General features: G+C 43.2%; 1 protein-coding gene across 1 annotated transcript in view; it reads right to left on the bottom strand.

Annotated features, from left to right (window-relative positions):
• The window catches only part of DYRK1A (dual specificity tyrosine phosphorylation regulated kinase 1A), a 134,905-nt gene that overhangs the window by 3,206 nt on the left and 108,117 nt on the right, over positions 1-23,582 (bottom strand). The window contains exons 3-11 of the mRNA XM_040338967.1: positions 18,247-18,446; positions 17,260-17,352; positions 15,080-15,268; positions 13,857-14,004; positions 11,173-11,459; positions 8,381-8,527; positions 6,977-7,117; positions 6,103-6,409; positions 5,534-5,658 (exon numbers count right to left, since the gene is read on the bottom strand). Coding sequence (XP_040194901.1) covers positions 5,534-5,658; positions 6,103-6,409; positions 6,977-7,117; positions 8,381-8,527; positions 11,173-11,459; positions 13,857-14,004; positions 15,080-15,268; positions 17,260-17,352; positions 18,247-18,446 — 1,637 coding nt within the window. The remainder of the gene's footprint in view (positions 1-5,533; positions 5,659-6,102; positions 6,410-6,976; positions 7,118-8,380; positions 8,528-11,172; positions 11,460-13,856; positions 14,005-15,079; positions 15,269-17,259; positions 17,353-18,246; positions 18,447-23,582) is intronic.

Below are 23,582 nucleotides of genomic sequence, written 5' to 3'. Positions count from 1 at the left end.
ATTGATATGAAGTTTGTCAGTACCATATGCTGAAAAACAGCCCCACCCACGCCATGATGTTCCCACCACAAAACTTCACTGTTGGTATGGGGGTGTTTTTGGGGCGATGTGCCATTTGACCCCCGAACATGGTGTGTATTATGGCATCCAAAGAGATTAAAAGAGGATTTTTTTTCCCCCCAGAATAATACTTACCTCATGGATGCAGCATCAGTCCAATACTGCATCTGTCCCCCGATGCCTGTACACTGAGAACCGAGCGATCAAACATCGCAGATCACTCGGTTTTCAGAGATCCGTGAGCAGAGAGTTGTAGACTGTCAGTCACAGTTCTCTACACTTCCCCCCTCCTCGCTCATTGGAGCAGGTTCAGGCTCGCAGCGGCTTGCAAAGAGGCTGAGCCGGGTGTCAGTCTAGGCACCTGGCGGATCCAGACTTTATTGTCGTGATAACGCGGAGCCTGGACCAATATCCATGACATCAGCAGAGAGCTGACTTCAGCCGCTCTGCTGAAAACGGGTCACAGGAGTGCAAAATGGACTGCACTCTTGTGATCCATAGAAGTAGTACAGCCATAACGAGTTTTGGCTGGACTTCTCCTTTAATTTTGGTCTCATCTGACCAGACTATATTCTCCCAGTATTTCACAGGCTTGTCTAAATGGTGTGCAGCAAACTTTAAACAAGCTTCAACATGCTTTTTGTTCAGCATTGAAGTCTTGCATGGTGAGCATGCATACAGGCGATGACGGTTGGGTGCACTACATATTGTTTTCGTGGAAACAATTGTATCTGCTAATTCCAGGTCTTTCTGAAGCTCTCCACAAGTGGCTCTTGGACAACTCTTCTGATAATTATTTTCACTCCTCTGCCAGAAATCCTGCAAGGAGCACCTGGTTGTGGGCAGTTTATGGGGAAATTACTAGGGATGCACCGATATATCGGTGGCCGATACATATCGGCCGAAAATAGCAATTTTAGAGACAAGCCAAAACACATTTAAAATCGCAGATAATGACCGCCCTCCGTGGGTGGTACCATTTCGTCTAGGAGGGGGCGCCGTTCTTGTACAGATGTATTTGCGGCCGCCAGACCATTACAGAGTGCGGGCAGCAGCAGTGGCACTGTACAAATTGTTTTTCCCGACTGCTGATGCGCTCCACCGGAGTCCTCCTAGCTCAATTTCCTGATTTTTTAACTTCCCCCTATGGGGGAGTCTCTTGGTACAGTCCAGCGTGCCGCGTGACGTCACGGCCGGAGGCGAGGGAGGATTTGGAGCTGCCTGTGACACAGGATAGGAGGAATCGAGCAGTGTGCTCCAAAAAAAGTAAGCACTAGCAGATCAACAGAACCTGTTAGAAAATAAGTTATAACTTAGATCACGGAACAAACAAAATCGCTGGATTGGGGGGTGGGGGTGGTTAATACTGACTGAGGTGACTGACCAGCACTTTCTTAATGAAAAAATGGCAGATAAAAAAAAAAAAAATGTTATCTGCCATTTTTTTACAGTGCCACAGTGAGGCTGAAATTGATGTTTTTTTTTGGTAGTCAGAGAAGGCAAGCATGGCTCAATAACACACAAAGTTTTTTTTTTTAAACTTTTGTGTGTTGAGCCATGCTTGCCTTCTCTGACTACCAAAAAAAAACATTAATTGCAGCCTCACTGTGCCATCACATGCAGCCACTGTGCCAACACACATCGCCACTGTGCCCATCAAACGCAGCCACTGTGCCCATCAAACACAGCCACTGTGCCCATCAAACACAGCCACTGTGCCCATCACATGCAGCCACTGTGCCCATCAAACGCAGCCACTGTGACCATTCAAAAAAATTTAAATGAAAAAAAAAAGAAAAGTCATTTTCGGTTTGATTTTTTTTTGGGTTTCGTTTCGGTTCTGAAATTTCCATTTCGGTGCACCCCTAGAAATTACGTTCTTTCCGCTTTGGAATTATGGCCCCAACAGAGCTCACTGGAACACTCAGAAGTTTAGAAATCCTTCTGTAACCAATGCCATCAGTATGTTTTGCAACAATAAAGGTTGCGAAGGTCTTGAGAGAGTGCTTTACTTATCATGAGATCTTGTGTGACACCTTGGTAATGAGACATCTTTTTATAGGCCATCAGTTGAGACTGAACCAGCTGATATTAACTTGCACGGACAAGAGACAGGATTGCTTTATAATTACTGATAGATTTCAACTGGTGTCTTGGCTTTCCATTTTTTTTTTTGCAGTTCCCTTTCTTCGTGTTCCATACTTTTTCCCTGTGTCATTCCATTTTATTACACGCAACTTAATTTCTGAACTTATTTTGGTTTCTTTGCATGTATGGATTGCATGGGTTGTTACCAGCACGTGGTGAAAAATTTCAAGGCAATGGCACCTTTTGAAATATATTTACCTAGCTACAGTGAGGGAAAAATTATTTGATCCCCTGCCAATTTTTTACGTTTGCCCACCGACAAAGAAATGATCAGTCTATAATTTTAATAGTAGGTTTATTTTAACAGTGAAAGACAGAATAACAAAAATATCCAGAAAAAAGCATTTCAAAAAAGTTATAAATTGATTTGTATTTCAATGAGTGAAATAAGAACTTGGTGGCAAAATCCTTGTTGAAAATCAGAGGTCAGACGTTTATTGTAGTTGGCCACAAGGCTTGCACACATCTCAGGAGGGATTTTGTTCCACTCATCCATAGGGACTTGCCCCCTTCTTGACCGGGCCATTTTTACGATACGGCACTGCGTTGCTTTAACTGACTATTGTGCGGTCGTGCGACATTGTTCCCAAACAAATTTTATGTCCGTTTTTTCCCACAAATAGAGCTTTCTTTTGGTGGTATTTGATCGCCTCTGCGGTTTTTATTTTTTGTGCTATAAACAAAAAATCGCAATAGGCGTATATTGATTGGTTTGCGCAAAAGTTATAGTGCCTACAAAATAGGAGGTAGATTTATGTCATTTTTTATTATAATTTTTTCTTACTAGTAATGGCAGCGAACTGCGATTTTTATCAGGACTGAGATATTGCAGTGGACAGATCGGACACTTTTGACACTATTTTGGGATAACTGACATTTATACAGCAAACAGAGCTAAAAATAGCCACTGATTACTGTATCAATGTCACTGGCAAAGAAGGTGTTAACACTAGGGGGCCATCAAGGGGTTAACTGTGTTTCCTAGGTGTGTTCCAACTGTATGGGGGATGGGACTGACTAGGGGAGCAGACCAATCGGTGTTCACACTTGGTATGAATACGCAATCGGTCTCCTCTCCCCTGAGAGAACCGGGATTGTGTGTTTACACACAGATCCCGGTTCTCGCTTTGTCACGAGCGATCACGGGTGCCAGGCTGTCATAGCACCCGCCGGGCACACGCATCCACTCCGGGACACGCGGCAGTGCACGTACGCTTGCTGTGACGTCTTAAAGAAGCGACGTACAGCTATGGCGATTTGCGCAGCCTTGCCAAACTGCCGCACGCAGTATAACTGCGGAGGCTGGTCAGCTAGTGGTTAAAGTGGATGCAAACCCTCACATATACCCAGTGAAGTTTATATACTGTTTAGAAAGTGCATGTCCTGTTAGATTTTTCTCTTCCTGTTCCAGCAGGGGGAGGGGAGTCCTTCCATACACTGTGAGATAGCTGATTGGTGGATCTTCTATGGGATTAAAGCGGGAGTTCTCCCATAAATGTTTTTTTTAACTTCGATTCCCTTAGATGGATGCTCGTTGTGTCTAGGGGAATCGGCTAGGTGTTTTAAAACCCGAGCAGTACTTACCGTTGTAGAGGGCGATCTTCTCCGCCACTTCCGGGTATGGGTCTTCGGGACTGGGCGTTCCTTCTTGATTGACAGGCTTCCGACGGTCGCATCTATCGCGTCACGAGTAGCCGAAAGAAGCCGAACGTTGGTGCGGCTCTATACTGCGCCTGCGCACCGACGTTCGGCTACTTTCGGAAAATCGTGACGCGATGGATGCGACCGTCGGAAGCCTGTCAATCAAGAAGGAACGCCCAGTCCCGCAGCCCATACCCGGAAGTGGCGGAGAAGATCGCTCTCTAAAAAGGCAAGTACAGGTTCGATTTTAAAACAACTAGCCGATTCCCCTAGACACAACAAGCATCACTCTAAGGGTAAAAACAGCATTTTAGCGGTAAACCTCCACTTTAAGGTCTGGAGACTGGCTGGGCCACTCCAGGACCTTACTGCGCTTCTTCTTAAGCAACTCCTTTGTTGCCTAGACCATGTGATTTGGGTCATTGTCATGCTGGAATACAGATTCATGACCCATTTTCAATGCTCTGGCTGAAGGAAGGAGGTTCTCACCCAAGATTTGAAGGTACATGGCCCCGTCCGTCGTCCCTTTGATGCCGTGAAGCTGTCCTGTCCCCTTAGCAGAAAAAACACCTCCAAAGAGCATAATGTTTCCACCTCAACGTTTGACGGTGAGGGTGGCATTCTTGGGGACATAGATAGCATTCCTTCTCTAAACACAGCGAGTTGAGTTGATGTCGAAGAACTTGATTTTGGTCTCATCTGACCACAACGCTTTCACCCAGTTCTCTTCTGAATCATTCAGATGTTCATTAGCAAACTTCAGACGGGCTGTACATGAGCTTTCTTGGGCAGGGGTACCTTGCGGGCGCTGCAGGATTTCAGTCCTTCACAGCACAGTATGTTGCCAATTGTTTTCTTGGTGACGATGGTCCCAGCTGCCTTGAGATCATTGACAAGATTTTCCTGAGTAGTTCTGGGCTGATTCCTCACCGTTTTCATGATCAATGAAACTCCACGAGGTGAGATCTTGCATGGAGCCCCAGACCGAGGGAGATTGACAGTTATTTTGTGTTTTTTTTCATTTGCAAATAATCGCACCAACTGTTGTCACACTCTTGCCAAGCTGCTTGGCGATGGTCTTGTAGCCCATTCCAGCCTTGTGTAGGTCTACAATCTTGTCCCCGATATCTTTGGACAGCTCTTTGGTCTTGGCCATGATGGAGAGATTGGAATCTGATTGATTGCTTCTGTGGACAGGGGTCTTTTATACAGATAATAAACTGAGATTAGGAGCACTCCCTTTAATAGAGTGCTCCTAATCTTGGCTCATTACCTGTATAGAAGACACCTGGGCTCCAGAAAACTTGCTGATTGATAGGGGATGAAATACTTATTTCAAAAAAATTATAAATTGATTTGCACTTTTTAATAAGTGAAATGTGTGTTTCTGGATATTTTTATTGTTATTTTGTCTCCCATTGTTAAAATAAACCTACCATTACAATTATAGACTGATCATTTCTTTGTCAGTGGGCAAATATACAAAATCAGCAGGGGACCAAATACTTTTTATAATAAAATAAATATTTTATATTAAAGTAGTACTATAATACACAATTCTGGTAAACGTTTACTTTACATTTGTAATGCCTTATATTACTTCCAGTGAACCAACCTCCAGCTTCTCTGGGTTCAGATGCTGGCATTTAGAGCCTTGCATTATTGTTAGACAATTACAGCTTACCTGAGGACTGTGTGTCTCACAATCCATAGCTTGAACAGCAGCAGTAAAGTGTCCTCCACTGTGTCTGTGTTGATAGGTTGGATCAGACCTTGCTCTTCCACTATTACTCGTCCCAGATGAGCCACCTAATAGTGGAAAAGAAAAGGTGGAAGAGAACATTTTTAAAGAGGTTACAATTCTGCAAATAATGTGCCACTGCTGTCTCCTCTCTGCTATTGACACAATTAGACAGTAACACCACATTTGTGAACTAATCTCGCTCCAATATTGCTCCTCTTGTGCAACAGCTTACTCAGCAGATACTCTCAGTACAAGTCTAAAGAGTACTTTTATATAATTGACTGCACATTTTTAATCTTTGACAAGTATTTAACTGCAAGTTGTTGATGCATTGTACTTTATTCATGCACACACTGAAATGTTTATCAGATTGCAAACAAGGTATTGGTGTGCAGGTTTACCCTGCTTTAACCACCCTGAAAAACGCTCTAGCAGTCAGCTAAAGCTTCACTCCACATTAATGTTCTATCACGAAGTTCAACAGTTCTGTGGAACACTGCTGGTCATACCTGAGCTAGAGGATGTGCTTGAGGTGGTTCCCGATGACTGAGACTGCTCCATAGCTGGACTTGTAGATACACTGTTACTTGTATTTGTACCTTCGTCAGCAGTTTTCTTGAAGAAACTATGTTGCAGAGCATAGTACGGCTGGATCCGTGTTTTGGGATCATAATCTAGCATCCTTAAAATTAGGTCTTTAAACTTCAAGTAGTCCGCTACAGTGTGACCCGATTCCCCCGCCCGCCGACCTCCCGGACCTCCAGTTTCCACTCCAAGTATAATATGAAGTTTCCGTGTCCCTGGTGGTTTGTACTCCTATTAAGAAAACAGAAAACAGGTATTGGTAAATCACGTACAAAGCCATCCATGTACCCCATAACGCACATCAGCTGGATCAAGAAATATAGTTAAAAGCCCTTCTATTTCCCCCCAAAGAAAAGGATCTGTGGCAGCATGTCTTTGTCACCCCCGCAATCCAGTAATATAAACTTGATAGGTTGTAGAGCTTTTGAAGTCTGACACATACCCTGAAGTTGGAGGTTTCACCACCATATTGCTGAGTTGCATAGCTGGCTAAACGAGAGCTTAATTTACCCTTGGTGTTCTATGTCTAAATGTTTCAGGCAATCAGATATTTCATTGGTCAGTCCAGACCCCTGATGTCACTACCAGCATTAATGGGTAATATTGCAGAATAAGCACTTCCCAGGACGAGAAGTACACTTTACATCCTCTGCACTGTACAGAAATTGGATCTGCTTTCCAGCACACGTAGGAACTCCTCCAAAGCAAACTTTCATTTTCAGTTTCTTCTAACCACATTTAAAATGAGTAGATAAACACATTTGAAGGTTTCCTGTCACTAGAACATGCGTACGCTACCTTTTTCCCGTCTTTGGTCTTCTTTAAGTTCCAAGTGCTGTCTGGCGTCTTCTCAAAGAACTTCCTGGCTTTTGGTGCTTGGTCGAGAATGTGAGCAGATGGGATTCCCAAAACTTCCACTATTTTATTCATCTGGTCAACCTGTTGAGAAATACAAAATGCTTAATCAATTCAAATCAAATCAATTCAAAGTGTGCACGCACTATAGGTTTACGAGCCTATCCATTCACAGGGAAGAGCCAATGATAAAAAGAAGAGTGCAACCACAGGAACGGTCATTGCTGTATGCAGATTAGGACTCGCCGAACTTCAGGGCTTCCTGGGAGATCCTTAAGACATTTGACCATGAAAGAAGGCAGCTTTAGGTGCCCGATATACAGGTCAGTCTTCAGTTCAGGTTTAGGGCCCTTTCACACGGAGCGGATCCGTATTGATCCACCCCCTGTGCAGAGACCGCCCTGTCTTTCCTCCGCTCTCCCCTATGGGAAATCGGATGAATACGGACCGTATTCACCCGACCCGATCCGAAAGCGGATCTTTGCGGACGTTAGCGGATGCCAACGTCCACATAAAAAAAACGCCTGTAAATACTTAATACAGTAATGTAGAGATGATGGTGCTATACAGATTCATCTATCCATGTTTAAACCATTTAATGTTATAAAAGTTGTGGGGGAAGTGGACATTCCAGACTTTCCTTTGTGCCGTTATGCACTCTAGTTCTTCCTGGGGAATTTTTAACCACTTCCGGACCGCCCTATAGCAGATTTACTGCTACAGGGCGACCCTCCTGTGCAGGGTCACGTGTATAGATATAGATATGTGTGTGTGTGTGTGTGTGTGTGTTTCTGAACCTCCACCAACAGGGGGCGTGCACAGCAGAAGCCAATCTGTGGTTGCCAGGCATTGATGTCCTCCGACACCCGCCGATCATCGGTAAAACACACAGAATAGAGATCTCCATGTAAACAAGGCAGATCTCCGCTCTAAATGGAGGAAGGGATGGATTTTGTAATTAACCACTTACGGACCGACCCGCCGCAGAAATACGTTGCTACTTTGAAGAGGAATACAGTTGTTATGGTAGCAGCTACCTACCATAACCCTGGTACTCTCTTCAAGAGCGGGCGGTCCGGTTTCAGATAAAAGTGGTCTCTACGGCAGATTTGCCACAAGATCACCTTTATTGGTGGCGGGAGAGGTCTAAACACAAAACTCCAGCTCAATAACATTGTTTTAATTTGTACAAGTACAGAACAGAAACAACAATTCTGTACTGTACAATACAATGATGTATAGGGTGTCATTCGGGTAGGGAGAGCTGGTCAGAAGTCCGAGTGGTTGTTAAACAGGTAAGTCGTTAAACGAGGAGTATCTGTAAAGTAAAAATAATTTTGCTCTTACTTCATTGGCTCCACTAAAGAGGGGCTCTCCAGTATGCATTTCTACCAAAATGCACCCAAGGGACCACATGTCAATCGCAAGGTCATAAGGCATTCCCAGTAAAACCTCTGGAGACCGATAGAAGCGAGACTGAATATATTGGTATATCTGTGGATAAAAAAAAAAAAAGATTACGTTTATAAATGAGATTTTTCATAACAATAAAAAGAGACAAGCTTCTAACTAGCTGTTAATTCGCTCCACACTTTAAAATTCTGAGCTAAAGTAATGCTGGGAAAAAATAATATGCTGCAAAAGGCATTGTAACAAAGGACATTGCCTTTTTTTCTCCAGTCTGAGGGTTAAGAGGAAATTAAAAGTCAGGTAGTACAAGTACCCTTAAATACAACCAGTGATGAACACTTATACTAGGTGAATCCTACATTGTATACTTAAAGTGGTTGTAAACCCTCGAGGACAAGTTACACCTCAGGTAAGCCTACATTAAAGGCTTACCTGTAGGTGCTTGCAATATCTCCGAGACCTACAAGGCGATGCATAGTAGCCCATTATGCTTTACCTTTACAGGGAAAGATAGAGGAAATAAAACCCCATCAGGGTTTACTTGCTCTTTAAATGGTGAATTAACAAATTCTATTGAGTCGATATGTTAACTGTCTTTTTTACAGACAAATAATTTCCAGTGCACTGCGGGTTAGTTAAAAAGACAGTACAGCATGAGCAGCCTGCTTTGAGGCACTGTGTCTGATTGAAGCCTCATTAGAAGTCACCAGATAAGGCACGAGTCCGTGTGATAAGCCATTCACTTCTACATGTACATTCCAGCCCGAGCTACTGAGGTCTGTAAAACAGGATTTATACACAAGGTCGTACGCAACGAAAAAACATGCAAAAGGCAGCCCATTGCGCCACCTCCTAGCTAGATATGCAATATCTTTATATACAGACTTAAGGGGGGGGGGGGACACCCTAAAAATGCATTTAGATTTAAAGGGGTTGTAAAGGTACAATTATTTTTCCCTAAATAGCTTCCTTTACCTTAGTGCAGTCCTCCTTCACTTACCTCATCCTTCCATTTTGCTTTTAAATGTCCTTATTTCTTCTGAGAAATCCTCACTTCCTGTTCTTCTGCCTGTAACTCCACACAGTAATGTGAGGCTTTCTCCCTGGTGTGGAGTGTCGTGCTCGCCCCCTCCCTTGGACTACAGGAGAGTCAGGACGCCCACTAACACACAGCTCCTTTATCTGCAACATAGAGAGCGTCCTGACTCCCTTGTAGTTCAAGGGAGGGGGAGAGCACAACACTCCATACCAGGGAGAAAGCCTTGCATTACGGTGTGGAGTTACAGACAGAAGAACAGGAAGTGAGGATTTCTCAGAAGAAATAAGGACATTTAAAAGCAAAATGGAAGGATGAGGTAAGTGAAGGAGGACTGCACTGAGGTAAAGGAAGCTATTTAGGGAAAAAAGAATTGTACCTTTACAACCCCTTTAAGATGGTGCTGCTATATGACCGCAAACAGAACAAAATAGATTACAGCGCACACATACAAAAATTACATTAAAATCCTGCAAGACTATTTAAAACACCGGAACATATTAAAAAAAAAATATGGGGATTTGGTTACGCCATATAGTAAAAAGCCCACTACTACCAAGTCCTACACTATTCATAGAATAAAAGGTCCTGCATCTCTGAGCTGCAGGATCTTTTATTCTATGAATAGTGTTGGACCCACTGATAATGGGGTACCGACGCAGTAGTGGGCTTAGCACTATATGGCCATATAGTGTGACCAAATGCCCATATTTTTTAATATGTTCAGGTGTTTTAAAAGGGGTTGTAACGTTTTTTTTTTTTTTTTTTTTTTAAATAGGTTCCTTTAAGCTAGTGCATTGTTGGTTCACTAACGTTTTCCTTCCATTTCCCTTCTAAATGTTTTCTTTGTCTGAATTTCTCACTTCCTGTTCCTCCTCAGTAAGCTGTTCTGGCTGACAAACCACTGCTCAGATGATGGTGGCAAGTTTACTGAGGAGAAACAGGAAGTGAGAAATTCAGACAAAGAAAAAAAAATTTTTAGAAGGGAAATGGAAGGAAAAGGTAAGTGAACCAACAATGCACTAGCTTAAAGGAACCTATTTAGAAAATAAAAAAAAAACCTTTACAACCCCTTTAAATAGCATTGCAGGATTTAAATGTAATTTTTGTATTTGTGCGCTATAATGCATTTTGATCTTTATATACACACAATACTTCATACTGATCGACCCCAAAAAATTACCACAATAAAGATTATATGGTTGATTTACTAAAGGCAAGCGCAGTTGCTCTAGATCTTCGTAAATGAAGGAAAGCTCTGCCGATTTCCATCATCCAATCGTGTGCAAGCAAAAACGCATTTTTTTTCTAATTTTCTTGCTTGCAATTGGGTATTTTTGGCAAAGCGAAGCTTTACTTTATTTCCTAAGCTGTGAAGCAACTGCAGTGCACAGTACATTTGACTTTAGTAAATCAACTCCTGTGTAATAAAATAAAAAACAGTGAACTTCAACACTACAATGCGCAAAAACAAAAGAAAAGGGAAGGGAAAAGGAAAAAATAAGGTTTAGTGACAATTGTAAAATTTTGGATTTCTCATACATTTTTTATTTCAGGGACGATGGTCACCAGGACAAATAATGAACCTTCACCAGCCAGGACAAAAAAACCTGGCAGGGGCTCCGTTTCCAAAATTAGGAGATGCACTTTAAAGCAGAAGGTAGCACAGAAACCACAATAAGCACTCATTTACCCTTTGCCCTAGTTGGCAGGAGCTTCCAAAGTCCACAATCTTAATGGCGCTTCGCTTGGGATTACAAAGCAGGATATTTTCGGGCTTTAGGTCACAGTGAATGATACTCAGCTCTGGAGTTGCCAGGAAAAGCAGTGCAGTGCACATCTGCTGTGCAAACTTTCGTGTCAGGTTGAGAGAAACGCCACGAAAGTTGGTGTTGCGTAGCAAGTCGTACAGGTTGTAGGAGAGCATTTCGAACACGAGGCAGAGGTGGTTTCGGAACATAAAATGGCGCTTTAGATGCACTGAAAAATAAAAATAAACATTTTACTGTACTGAACTCGCAAGCAAGGGAAAATGACTTAATAAAGTGCAACATACACATATAATATTATAGAATAGTACTTTCCCTAGAAGCAAAGAAAGTATCTGGATGGCCACACTACAAATTGATCCATTTTATTGCAAATGTCAAAATTCATGGCAGAAAAAAGGACAGTGGGAGAGTAAAAGATTAGCACGTTTCGCACCCAATTCCTTGGGCGCGATCCCGCGTCACTCTCTCCACGGCTTCTCGGCTGTCAATCAAATCCAATGACACGGCCGCCGGGGGTTGTCTTATACACTCGGCGTCTATTGACTCTCGGGAGAGAGCTTCCCAGAGGGGGTTATCCTTTTCTTGGATGCCCCAGTGGCACTCCTGGCTCCTCCCCTTCTCAAGTGCCCCCACGGAGAGCCGTTTTCCATGAGGGCACTCGTGCAGGCGCGCTCCCGAGTCCTGCTGCTGCGTCCATTGACACAGAAAGCAGGATTCGGCCCCGCCTCTGGCTCCTGTGTCACCGGATTTGATTGACAGCAGCGGGAACCAATGGTTCCTGCTGCTATCAATATATCCAATGAGGACCTAAAACAGCATCTGGAGGTGCTGTGTTCATCCCCATCAATGGAAAGATCGGGTTCAGGTAAGTAAAAGGGGGGGGGTCTGCTGCACTACAGAAGGTTTTCCACCTTAATGCATAGAATGCTTTAGGGTGAAAATCCTTGTGTGTTTACAACCCCTTTAAGAGCGAATAGTTTGAAAAGGGTCAACGTTTTACCCCTCAACTGTGTTATTTTTCTGCCTTGAATTTTGATGTTTGCAATAAAATGGATCAATTTGGAGTGCAGCCTGCAAGCTGGGTTGGCACCATACTGGAAGGGGTGTTCAGAGTGGACTGACCAGGACCAGCGTTTTTTCTGTTTATAGTATCTTCCCCCTTGAGTGAAGTAGCCACTACACCACCTCCCTCAACCAACAAGCAAAACAAATTGTAGTAGTAATAATAATAATATCAACCCATTAACTTTGTTTTCAAGAATAAACTATTTTGAGACCCAGAGATATTATCTGTACCGCATATTTGTATTAAAGGAGTTGTAAACCCTAGTGTTTTTTCACCTTGCCTGCATGAAGGTGAAAAATCACCTGGCTGTGAGCGCCCCCCCCCCCCCCCGTTTTACTTACCCGACCCCGGTATTTCCGTCGGCGGAGACGCACGTGTCCTCTCTCCATGGGGTCCCGGCTTTTGATTGGACAGATTGGCTCCTGCTGCTGTCAATCAAATCTAATGATGCGAGTTCGAGTCGAATCATGTCTATAGACGCAAATGCTGGACTCAGGAGCGCACCTGCAATGTAACTCCTGTGAACGCGCTTCTCCTGGGGGGTTTTCTGATGAGGGAAAGAGCCGCTGGGGGACCCAAGAAGACGAGGTTCAGGGCCACTCTGTGCAAAACGAGCTGCACAGTGGAGGCAAGTATGACATGTTTGTCATCGAAAAAAATAAAATAAATAACCCTTAGAGCCGGTTCACACAGGGGCGGCACGACTTCGGGGGCGACTCGGCCAGGCGACATGAAGACGACATCTAAGGCGACTTGCAAAATGACTTCTGTATAGAAGTCAATGCAGGTCGCCCCCGAAGTAGTACAAGAACCTTTTTCTAAGTCGGAGCGACGTGCGTCGCTCCTATTAGAACGGTTCTATTCACTAGAATGGGACGCGACTTGTCAGGCGGCTGCGTCGCCTGACGAGTCGCCCCAGTGTGAACCGGGTCTTACAATAACTTTAAGAATAAAAGAAAGCAAATACAAAGGAAGAAAAAGACAGACAGAGAAAACAAACTTAAGATTTAAAAGAAAGGAGAGGGAATGCAGAGATAGAAGTGACTAAGACCTTAAAAAGGTACAGAAAGGAAAAGCAAAGGGAAAAAAAATAAAAAACTGGAAGAGATGAGAGAAGAGGAGGGCAGGGAAAGTAATGGAACAGAAACAAGAGGATGGTATAAAAGAGAAGAAAAGACATGGAAAGAGGGATGACTGCAATGAGACCCCAGGAAAGGTGGAAAGTGTAGACCAGTGGTTCTCAACCTCAGTCCTCAAGTACCCCCAACGGGCCATGTTTTCAGGTTTTCCTTTACTTTGCACAGCTGCTTTAAATCAATGTCACGGTATTGATAAGAGCCATTTTATCCCAGGGAAGTCCCCAAAACATGACCTGTTGGGGGTACTTGAGAACTGAGGTTGAGAACTGTTGATGAAGACAACCAAGATTGGATAAAATATGTTCTAGAACCGATACATGCTTTCTGTATATCAAACAAACCAAGCTGTCATAAAGAAGTTGGGAAAAAAACATTTATTTTTATAGTAGAGCAGCCTTACCGATATAGTACTTCATCTCTGTGTCATGTTTGTTCATCAGCTCTAGAAGTCGTACTTCAATCTGGGCTTGATTTAAGAAAGCTTTCTTGTTCTTTATGATTTTAATTGCCACCCACTCCTGCTCCACGCGATCGTATGCCTTTACAACCTAAAAAATGCACACACACATTATAAAACATTCCCTGCCATTAAGGCGACCAGTACATTTTAGAGGGCAAAGCATACTAGGAACTTATCTGAGAATTGTATTAAACTGTAGACAAATACACATGTACATTTGTGTAAACTTTAAAAGTAAAAAATGTGATTTACTTCTTTCAGCCTGAAGAGGGCACCGTTTCATTAGATTTGTATTTTGTCTCAATCTATTATTATTATTATACAGGATTTATATAGTGCTAACAGTTTATGCAGCACTTTACAACAGGAGGGTAGATAGTACAGTTACAATACAATTTAATACAGGATGAATCAGAGGGCCCTGCTCGTTATTCTCATAATATTCTCACGAGTATACTTGTACTTAAAAAATGATACCTTGCTAATGACTATCAAAAATAAAATTCATATAATGTAAACATTTGCGGTTCATATAATCTAAACATAAATCGCATATAATCAAATCACACCCTACTGTCGGCCATGGCCATGTTAAAAATCGATGCAATGTGGACATTGTGGTGCCTCATTGATTTGAAAAAGTAGTTGGATGATATAAATCAGCAGAGCTTCCCCTTCTAAATACACTTGTAGTGCACAGTATATTTGCCTTTAGTAAATCAACCTCTATATTCTGTAGGAGTCTCTCAACTTCATGGAGAAATAAAAGTTTTACATTAGTATGACTGCTATTGGGAATCAAAGTAGACAGCATTTCTAATAAACTCAATAGAAAATTAGGTGTCGGTTAAACCTTTCTGTCCCATTCTGCAGCTGGAAACCACAGAGAGCTCAGGTATCCCTGTATTTGTCTCCCTCTGCTAGGCAAAAAGCTCAAAAAGTACCAAAGGGAGTGCAATCCACACACTAAACTCATGCTACACTGGTAGCCAGTGGTAGATTGCCTATTCATTGCTCCCTCACATTAAGCACACAAACTCCGTTCCAATGGTGCTTTGAAATGAGTGACTAGGTCTTGCATATGAATAATTCTTTTCTGAAAGAAGCGTGTTCGTTTTTTCGAAATCTCTTCGTAGGGCAAAGAAAAATAAAACCGCAGTTACCTGACCAAAGGAACCTTTCCCAATTAAGGAATCAATTTCATAGCGATCCATCCACTTCTCGCCATTCTTTACGATGTAGTCGTAGTTATCGTCATCGTAGCCGTCATTGTATACCTTTCTCTCCTTTTTGTGACTGGAATCATCCCCTTGTCCTTGCTGATGCCGCCGCTTCTTTTTTGCATAGTAGACCTGACAGGGAAATACAGAAAATTCTCAGTTACTGGTGAAAAAAAACACCAAACACACTTAAAGTGGAGTTCCACCCTAAAGTGGAACTTATGCTCATCTGATTCCTCCTCCCCTCCGGTGCCACAATTGGCACCTTTCTGGGGGGAGGGGGGAAATACAGGTATCCTTTCCCACTTCTGGGAGTCCTGCTGCGGCCAGTGGCCCGTGACGTCACCGTGGGGCTCCCACCTCATCCTCCCCCGGCCGCCAGGCCAATAGGAGAGAGGAGCAGGGGCCTCACGCATGCGCAGTAGGGGTAGGGTTCCCGGCATGAAGCAGAAAGGCTACACTGCCGGGTACCCTTCCCCGCAATGGAGGCGGCAGCACCCATCAGCTGCGGTGCCGACATTAATCACCCCCCCCCCCCCCCCCGGAACACCACTTTAACCAATATACAGTCCTACATCTCATAAAGCTGGATTGCTGAGCAAGTCAGTTCACCATTAAGATACACTGCAATCTAAGGGCATGAAAAAAGGTGACCCATCCCCGATGACATGAGACGCAACTGACAAAACGCGTAAGCAGGAGCTTCTGAGACACGTCACTTCCAGCATTTGAAACGCACTGCGTCAAAAGCGGTTTCAATTTCCACTTCATTCCTCTAGAGATGCATGTTTTTCAATGCAAGTTCAATTATTAAAGTTTTTAATAAAATAATATACTACACTACGAGACGTCCTTCTATCCTGAGGGAGTTTGTTGCAGAAATCCTTAAGGGGGAGGAGCACCGCTATCCATACAGAGAGCAATAACTATCCTTGACCCCATAAAGGAACGAGGACAGACAGCGGACACACCAGAGGATTTATATCTAAGCAATCTTTGACATTACTTTGAAAAAGGGGGTCAAATCCTTCTGGTGAGTGTGGTGTGAACATGGTGGTGGGGAGGAAGATATATGTTTATAAAGGTTATGTCTCTACGCACATTTTCAGACACTATGGAAATTGTTTTTTTTTTACAGCGGGGTCCTTTTTTAGAACTTTGTACAGAGCTTTGTTTGGCCTTAAGACATGCAGCTCTCAAGGTGTGATATATTTAATACTGTTTTGTTTTTTGTTGGAATTTGCACGGGTGTTGCTTTTAGATTTGAATCTATGGCATGGCCAAGATGAAATGTAAGAGGATGAGACTCTGGGCGACTGAAGCAGGGTCTCACACCCCACTAATCCTGCAGAACAGGATGAAGGCGTTGCAGCCTGGCTGTAAAAGTTTGTGAGAATCATTAGCAAAGACATGAGCTGCAGTAAACTGACCCACAGCTATAGGCCATCGCCTTACTGCTCATCATGAGGGGGGCTCCAACCACAATGGACGCTATGTGTGCAGACATTTCCAGTAAAACCCTGGCTGTCAATCCTGACACCCATGGAACTCATATAGCTCTGATCTTCCCTCTGATGATGAATAAATGTGGTGCACCTTTTGACAACTTAGGCAGCCCATAGACGGTGCAAATTTCTTTCCTGCAACTACGGGTTGCAGGAAAGAAATTCACATAATTCCCTCATAAACACATACAGCGTTGACAGGGGAATTCCTCCTGCTGAGCCATTGTCTTTTACCGGCAGAGGTGGGTGGGCTGTAGTCGCCCCCGCCGGGGGAAGACAGTGATTCTCACTAGCGGCAATAGCAGCCGCTAGTGATAATTGGAAGCGAATCCAGCAAGCTGATTGTACCCAAGCTGATTGGTGCATTCAGTCTGCCCATTAATGGTTCAAATCTCAGCCGATCCCTGCTGAACCTGCCAATATTCGAACCGTGTATGGCAGCCTGTGGAAGTCTTTGACAAAATCTCTCCTCAGGCAAGACCTCTCAAAAACATGCAAAAAACTGTGGCCCTGGAGGGAGGGGTGAACGAGCTACATGGCAATCTCTTGTGTGAAAGACAAAAAAGGAATGCTACATTTCCTACACAAGCTACGCGGTACTGCAAATGACTTCCTCACCTCATTAATATGTTTGTATGTTTTGATCAAGTCAACTGACAGTTTCCTTAAAGGTGCTGTAGTCGGATCACGAAAAGTTTGGGGCATCCGCCGCTGCAAAGAGATAAAAGGAGATTATAAATGCAAAAACACTTAAAAAACATTACACTGGACCCATTTGAAAAGGACATTCATACAAGATATTAAGAAAACACTTTACCCATAGAAATGAAATAAACATTCCCAATACTTTAAAACATCTTAAATATTTTAGGGCCTGTTGACATTTGGGGTTTTAAGATCTCGCACAGAATCGCTGCGATTCTGTCCAAGATCCCAAATAGCGCGGCAAACTGCATCACGCAAGGCGTGACGCCCAAAAGAGGAGCAGGTGCTTCTTTTGGGCAACAAGCTACGAATGATGCGGTTTAGCACGGCAAAGCCGCACTGCTTTTAGGTGTCATTAAAAAAAAAAAAAAATGTCACGCGTGGTGCATTCTGCCACTATTGCATTGCGATTTGGGATCGCGGGCAGAATTGCAGCAATCCCAAAATGCCATATGTAATATTTCTTAACAAATAGTGCATCTAAACCCAATCACTAAAATCTAATATAAGCTTTAACTAGTTAAAGCAGAACTTTACAAAAGAAAATTAACATTTGGGAACAGCCAGGCTTTTTATAGCAGATATCCCCAATAAAAAAGGATACTTTTCTGCCTGTTCACAATTTTCTAGAGAATGTACACTGAGCTGTGCATAAAAGCTATGGGCCAGGTCAGGTGTCACTGAGGGGTAATAAGAAACACAGAGCACACCAGATTGCACCAAGATATTCTGCACATTCTGTGGAGCATCACTTTAAAAATACGGTAACATAGGCAAAATCCTGCATACGGAGATGATAGGAGCAGATTATTTGAATCATATACAATAAAGTCGAGAAAGATGAGAATGATCCACTATAGCAAAAAGAAATCCTTCACATCAGGAGCACAGATATCTCACCTGGTTAGGCAACGGTTGCTGAATCTGGTCATTGAAAGGTAAGGCAGGTACTTGTTGGTCATTTAGGTTCTGCTGATGCCGGTCACTGTACTGCTGATGAGAGTGCGGCATTTGCCCAGCCATCTGTAGGCCGGCAGCATGGAATGAAAATGAGGGTGCAAGCCGAACAGATGACGGTTTGCATGTTGAAGTCTCTCCTCCTGTAAAGAGAAAACAAAGATAATTGAAATATGATGCGATTATAACTGCACTGGCGGTTATTAATTAATTAATTAAAAATTCTGTTTCATCTCGAGTCCAGCCAACCACTGTTCGGTAAACCCTATAAAATAAATAAAGTAAAACTTGGGGAATTTTCACCAAATACTTTCATTAAAAATAATGCTTACTGCTTTAGCGCTGTTTTAACCTTACTTACACTTTATAAACATGAATGGAGGGACCTGACAAACACAATTCCTCCAATATGTCAACACTCAATGAAAATTCCAACAGAAATATAGAAAATGTTCCCTATATCACAGGTTAAATGTAAACACTGTACAGTGCTGTATACGGTGTGGATGAAAAGATGGAAGAAGTGTGCAAATGATGCCTTTTAACCACAGCCAGCCAAGGAAACGTGATGTGAGTGTACACAAGTTGTACTGTATGCTGAATACTGGATAATGAAGGAGGTGGTGGGTAGACCTCCTCACCAGCCTGTGTTTACCTGCTAACAGTCCAGTTTGTACTTGCACCACCAACAAAAAAGGGATAAGCTAACTGGTTACTAAGAGGGAAAACGAAAACCCATGTCATCACTAATAAACAAGCCTATATTCTAAGTTTTACCGTGTACCTAATCTAATAAAAGGTTAAACGTTGAACAGAACATAATCATTATATTGCTAATATACCAGTAATCCTATATTAATAAAATAAAAAACTGTATTGTGTAAAACAGATCCATTGCTTGAAATTGACGCATTCATCTTTTGAGTGTAAATAAGCGTGTTTAACAGATGTGACTGCAGTTTGCTAAAAGGACACTAGATGGCACTGTAAGACACCCAATATATTTCATGTGCAGCAGCAGCAGCAGGCTCTGACTCCAATAGCTTATTCAAACTGATAGTTCAAAACAACAACATGCAAACCAGTACTATGACACAGAATGTATATTACTGTTAACAATGTATACATTTTCTCTATGAGCACATCTGAAATTATGGCTCATTATAAGTCTATGGTAACTTACTCTTTTTAGTTTGAAACAATTGCATAATCAAAATTTTTACCGGAAAAGAGAGACTATAAAACGGAATTATGGGCCAACAGGTCAGAAAAAAAAAAAAAAAGTATCATCCGTATAGCTCTCCACGCTTTCTAAACAAAGGGCCAGTTTCCTGTCCTTCAGACTTTAGGGGGGCCAAATTGTAGCCAGTGGGAGTAGAAATTATCCTGTCCGTAGGAGTAAGCAGTGCATCTTTGGGATTATAGGGAGCAACAGTGGCCCCATTGTTGGTGTCAGCGGCCCCCATTGATGGTGTCAGCGGGAGCAACAGTGGCCCCATGGATGGTGTCAGCGGGAGCAACAGTGGCCCCATTGATGGTGTCAGCGGGAGCAACAGTGGCCCCATTGATGGTGTCAGCGGGAGCAACAGTGGCCCCATTGATGGTGTCAGCAGGAGCAACAGTGGCCCCATTGTTGGTGTCAGCGGGTGCAACAGTGGCCCCATTGTTGGTGTCAGCGGGTGCAACAGTGGCCCCATTGTTGGTGTCAGCGGGCGCAACAGTGGCCCCATTGTTGGTGCCAGCGGGCGCAACAGTGGCCCCATTGTTGGTGTCAGCGGGAGCAACGGTGCCCCTTCATTAGTGTCAATGGGAAAGATAGTGCCACGTTGCTGAGGTCAGTAACGGGAATTAATCCCCAATTTTTGGTGTCAGTGGGAGGAAAGGTGCCCAATGGGCCGCATCCGACCCCAAAGTCACAGTTTGGAGACCACTAATATAGCTAAAGCAAATAGAGTACAAGTACGAATGACTGCTTTGTAACAAACAAAATCTGTAAGCATTGGTTGTAAATGTTTAGCATGTTCAACATCCACTATTGTAAAATATTTGTAGAAGTAGATAACAAGTCATAAATTAATCAACAATATTAGAAAATAATTCTTTGAAAAACTCCCAAAAAGCCATGTTATAAATATCTTTTAAAAGGAAAGCACCATTAAAAAAAAAGAAAAAAAGAAAACACAGGTACATACATAGCAAAAATTTCTGAAGGCATTCTGTATAGCACCCCTTGGATCTCCTTTGGTGTTGGAGTGATTGGCTCACCTCCCCCCCCCCTATATCTGCTACAAAGAGTAACATTTAGGGGATATTTAGGTCCATCTGCGATACTTTCATTGTTGTATGGTCACCAACTAGAACAGAGCTGAGAAGCCAATGTCTCTCTTACAGCAACACTGGGCCTGATTAAAGGATTATATAGCAGGCAGACCCTCTCACCCAGCAGCAAGGGTTGGGAAGTTAGTAGAGTGGCCGGTCTCAGAATCTTTGGGACAGAAGTAGGTAAAATCCACAGTAAAGTTGCTAAAATATGTGCAGTGTACATAACTGATGTGAAGAAGTATTTGTGTTGCTGAAAAATAGAAGAGTTACACTTTAAACAACACCTGTAGACTACTACTGTATATGCAACAAGCTTCAAACCAAACATTACAAACATTGGGGGGGGGGGGGGCGGCGAGGAATGAACCAATCACATTCATCCTACACTAAACTAGAGATTATAGTGATTTCCAGCTAGGTTTCCTGGCTGCTGCAATCTAGAAATTCTTCTTTAGCTCCACTTTAGCTTATTCACTTAGGCCCCTTTCACACTGGGACAGGAGGTGCACTGACGGTATAGCGGTGCTGTTGATCCAGCAGAAAGCAATCAATGATTGGTATGAAGAGCGACTGAACTGCAGGTTGCTGCACTCTTCCATTGACCATCTCCAAGCCAGACTGCAGACAATTCTGACATTGTCACCATTTGTAAACAATCACAACTTGTTGGAAATCATTGGAGCAGGCATCGCCTTGGCCAATCAGAAGACACATTTAATGAAAAAAATGTAGAGTGTTCTGCGCTGACCGAACATTTTCCTGTGCTCAGCAAGCAGCTAGCGGCAATCACCTACTGCACAGGACTGGCGTCATCCTGCACTGGCCAATCAAGAAGGCCAAAGACCAGCACCCGGAAGAAGCTGGGGACAAGATGCTGGCATCAGCAAGGGTTAGGGTTTTCCCCTGAAGAATAAGACTAGGGCTCAGGAATTGGATTAGGGACCTCCCCCAGAAGTCAAAGGTCAGAAGGTGTGTTCCCAAAAGTCAATAATGGTCATGAGGCGTGGCTGACCTACCCCCAAAGTGAACTGCCTACCCCAACTATGTCAGGGAATGAACAAGTCGGGGAAAGAGTTTAGGGACCTCGTTCGCTTTGCACGGTTGAAGCAGACAGAAGTACTGAGGATTAATTTTGGTTTAATCTTCCACCAAAAGTAACTTTTTCACTAAGGCCCCTTTCACACTGAGGAGTTTTTCAGGTGTTTTAGCGCTAAAAATAGCGCCTAGATACCGCCTGAGAAACTCCAGCCCTGCAGTCTCAATGTGAAAGCCCGAGTGCTTTCACACTGGAGGGGTGCGCTAGCAGGACCGCTCCAAAAGTCCTGCTTACCGCATCTTTGGAGCGGTGTGTTTACCGCTCCTTCCCATTGAAAGCCATGGGAAACCGCTGTAATACCACCGGCAACGCGCAATAGCAGGGGTTAAAAGCGCAACGCTAGCGGCCGAATACCGCCGCAAATCCGACGGTATACCGTCAGTGCACCTCTTGTCCCAGTGTGAAAGGGGCCTAAGTGAATAAGCTAAAGTGGAACTCATTTTAATCACCCAATCATATGGGAGTAAAAATGTTTTGTAAATTTTTCTTTGCACTTGATTGGATTTTTGCAAAGTGAATAGTTTATGAAGATTCACCTCATTCACAAAGCTAAGTATACATTTATAGAGTCAACATTCTTTATATTGTGTGTATGCATGCACACACACATACATAATTATATATATATTTATGCCTGGGTGTTATACGCAAGGGGGCTGTGGAAAGTTTTTTTTCCTGAAACCTCCCTCTTAAAGTTAGGGTGCGTGTTATACGCCAATAAATACGGTGTATATATAATATACACACACACACACATATATATATTAGGGCTGCGGAAATTAACGATTAATTGGTCGATTGATCGTTAATTTCTTTGGTCGATTAAAATTATTTTGATCGATGACGATCCGCGGAGTGAGCTCCGCGGTCTCGCCCATAGGAAAGGCCGCGGCTTCGGCCTAGCTCCGGAGCCGCGGCGCGCTGACGTCATCATCACCTGCCCGCCTGCTTGTATCTTCTTCCCTTGCGCACGTGTGTCCATCAGCTACTCTGCAGATGGGTCTGCCTGCCTGATAGTCAGGTAAGAAAGGAAAACCATCTGTGTGTGGTAACATTATGGGGCAGATGTATATATTCCTGGAGTATGGAGACAGATGTGTATATTAAAGCATGGGGGCAGATGCTGTAATGTACACATCTGCCCCCATGCTGTAATGTACACATCTGCCCCATGCTGTAATGTACACATCTGCCCCCATGCTGTAATGTACACATCTGCCCCCATGCTGTAATATACACATCTGCCCCCATACTGCAAGAATATACACATCTGCCCCCATGCTGTAATGTACACATGGGGGCAGATGTGTATATTCTTGCAGTATGGGAGGCAGATGTGTATATTACAGCATGGGGGCAGATGTGTATATTACAGCATGGGGTCAGATGTGTACATTACAGCATGGGGGCAGATGTGTATATTACAGCATGGGGGCAGATGCTGTAATATACACATCTGCCCCCATACTGCCCCCACCACATTTACCAGTGGCTAATGCAGAGTTGCAATGCAAGGAGATCAGCTAAAAGTAGTTGTATCTGTATGTGCGTTAATTAATCGAAATTAGTTGATTAATCGATTAAAAAAAAAACGATTAATCGAACACAAAAATGTTAATCAGTCACAGCCCTAATATATATATATATATGAATATGAGAGAGAGAGAGAGAGAGAGAGAGAGAGAGAGAGAGAGAGAGAGAGAGAGAGAGAGAGAGAGAGAGAGAGAGAGAGAGAGAGAGAGAGATAGAGAGAGATAGAGAGAGATAGAGAGAGATAGAGAGAGATAGAGAGAGATAGAGAGAGATAGAGAGAGATAGAGAGAGATAGAGAGAGATAGAGAGATAGAGAGATGTAGAGAGA

This window comes from Rana temporaria, chromosome 2 (genome assembly GCF_905171775.1).
Source record: "Rana temporaria chromosome 2, aRanTem1.1, whole genome shotgun sequence".
In the NCBI taxonomy this organism is placed as follows: domain Eukaryota; kingdom Metazoa; phylum Chordata; class Amphibia; order Anura; family Ranidae; genus Rana; species Rana temporaria.
This window is presented reverse-complemented; position numbering and strand designations above follow the sequence as displayed.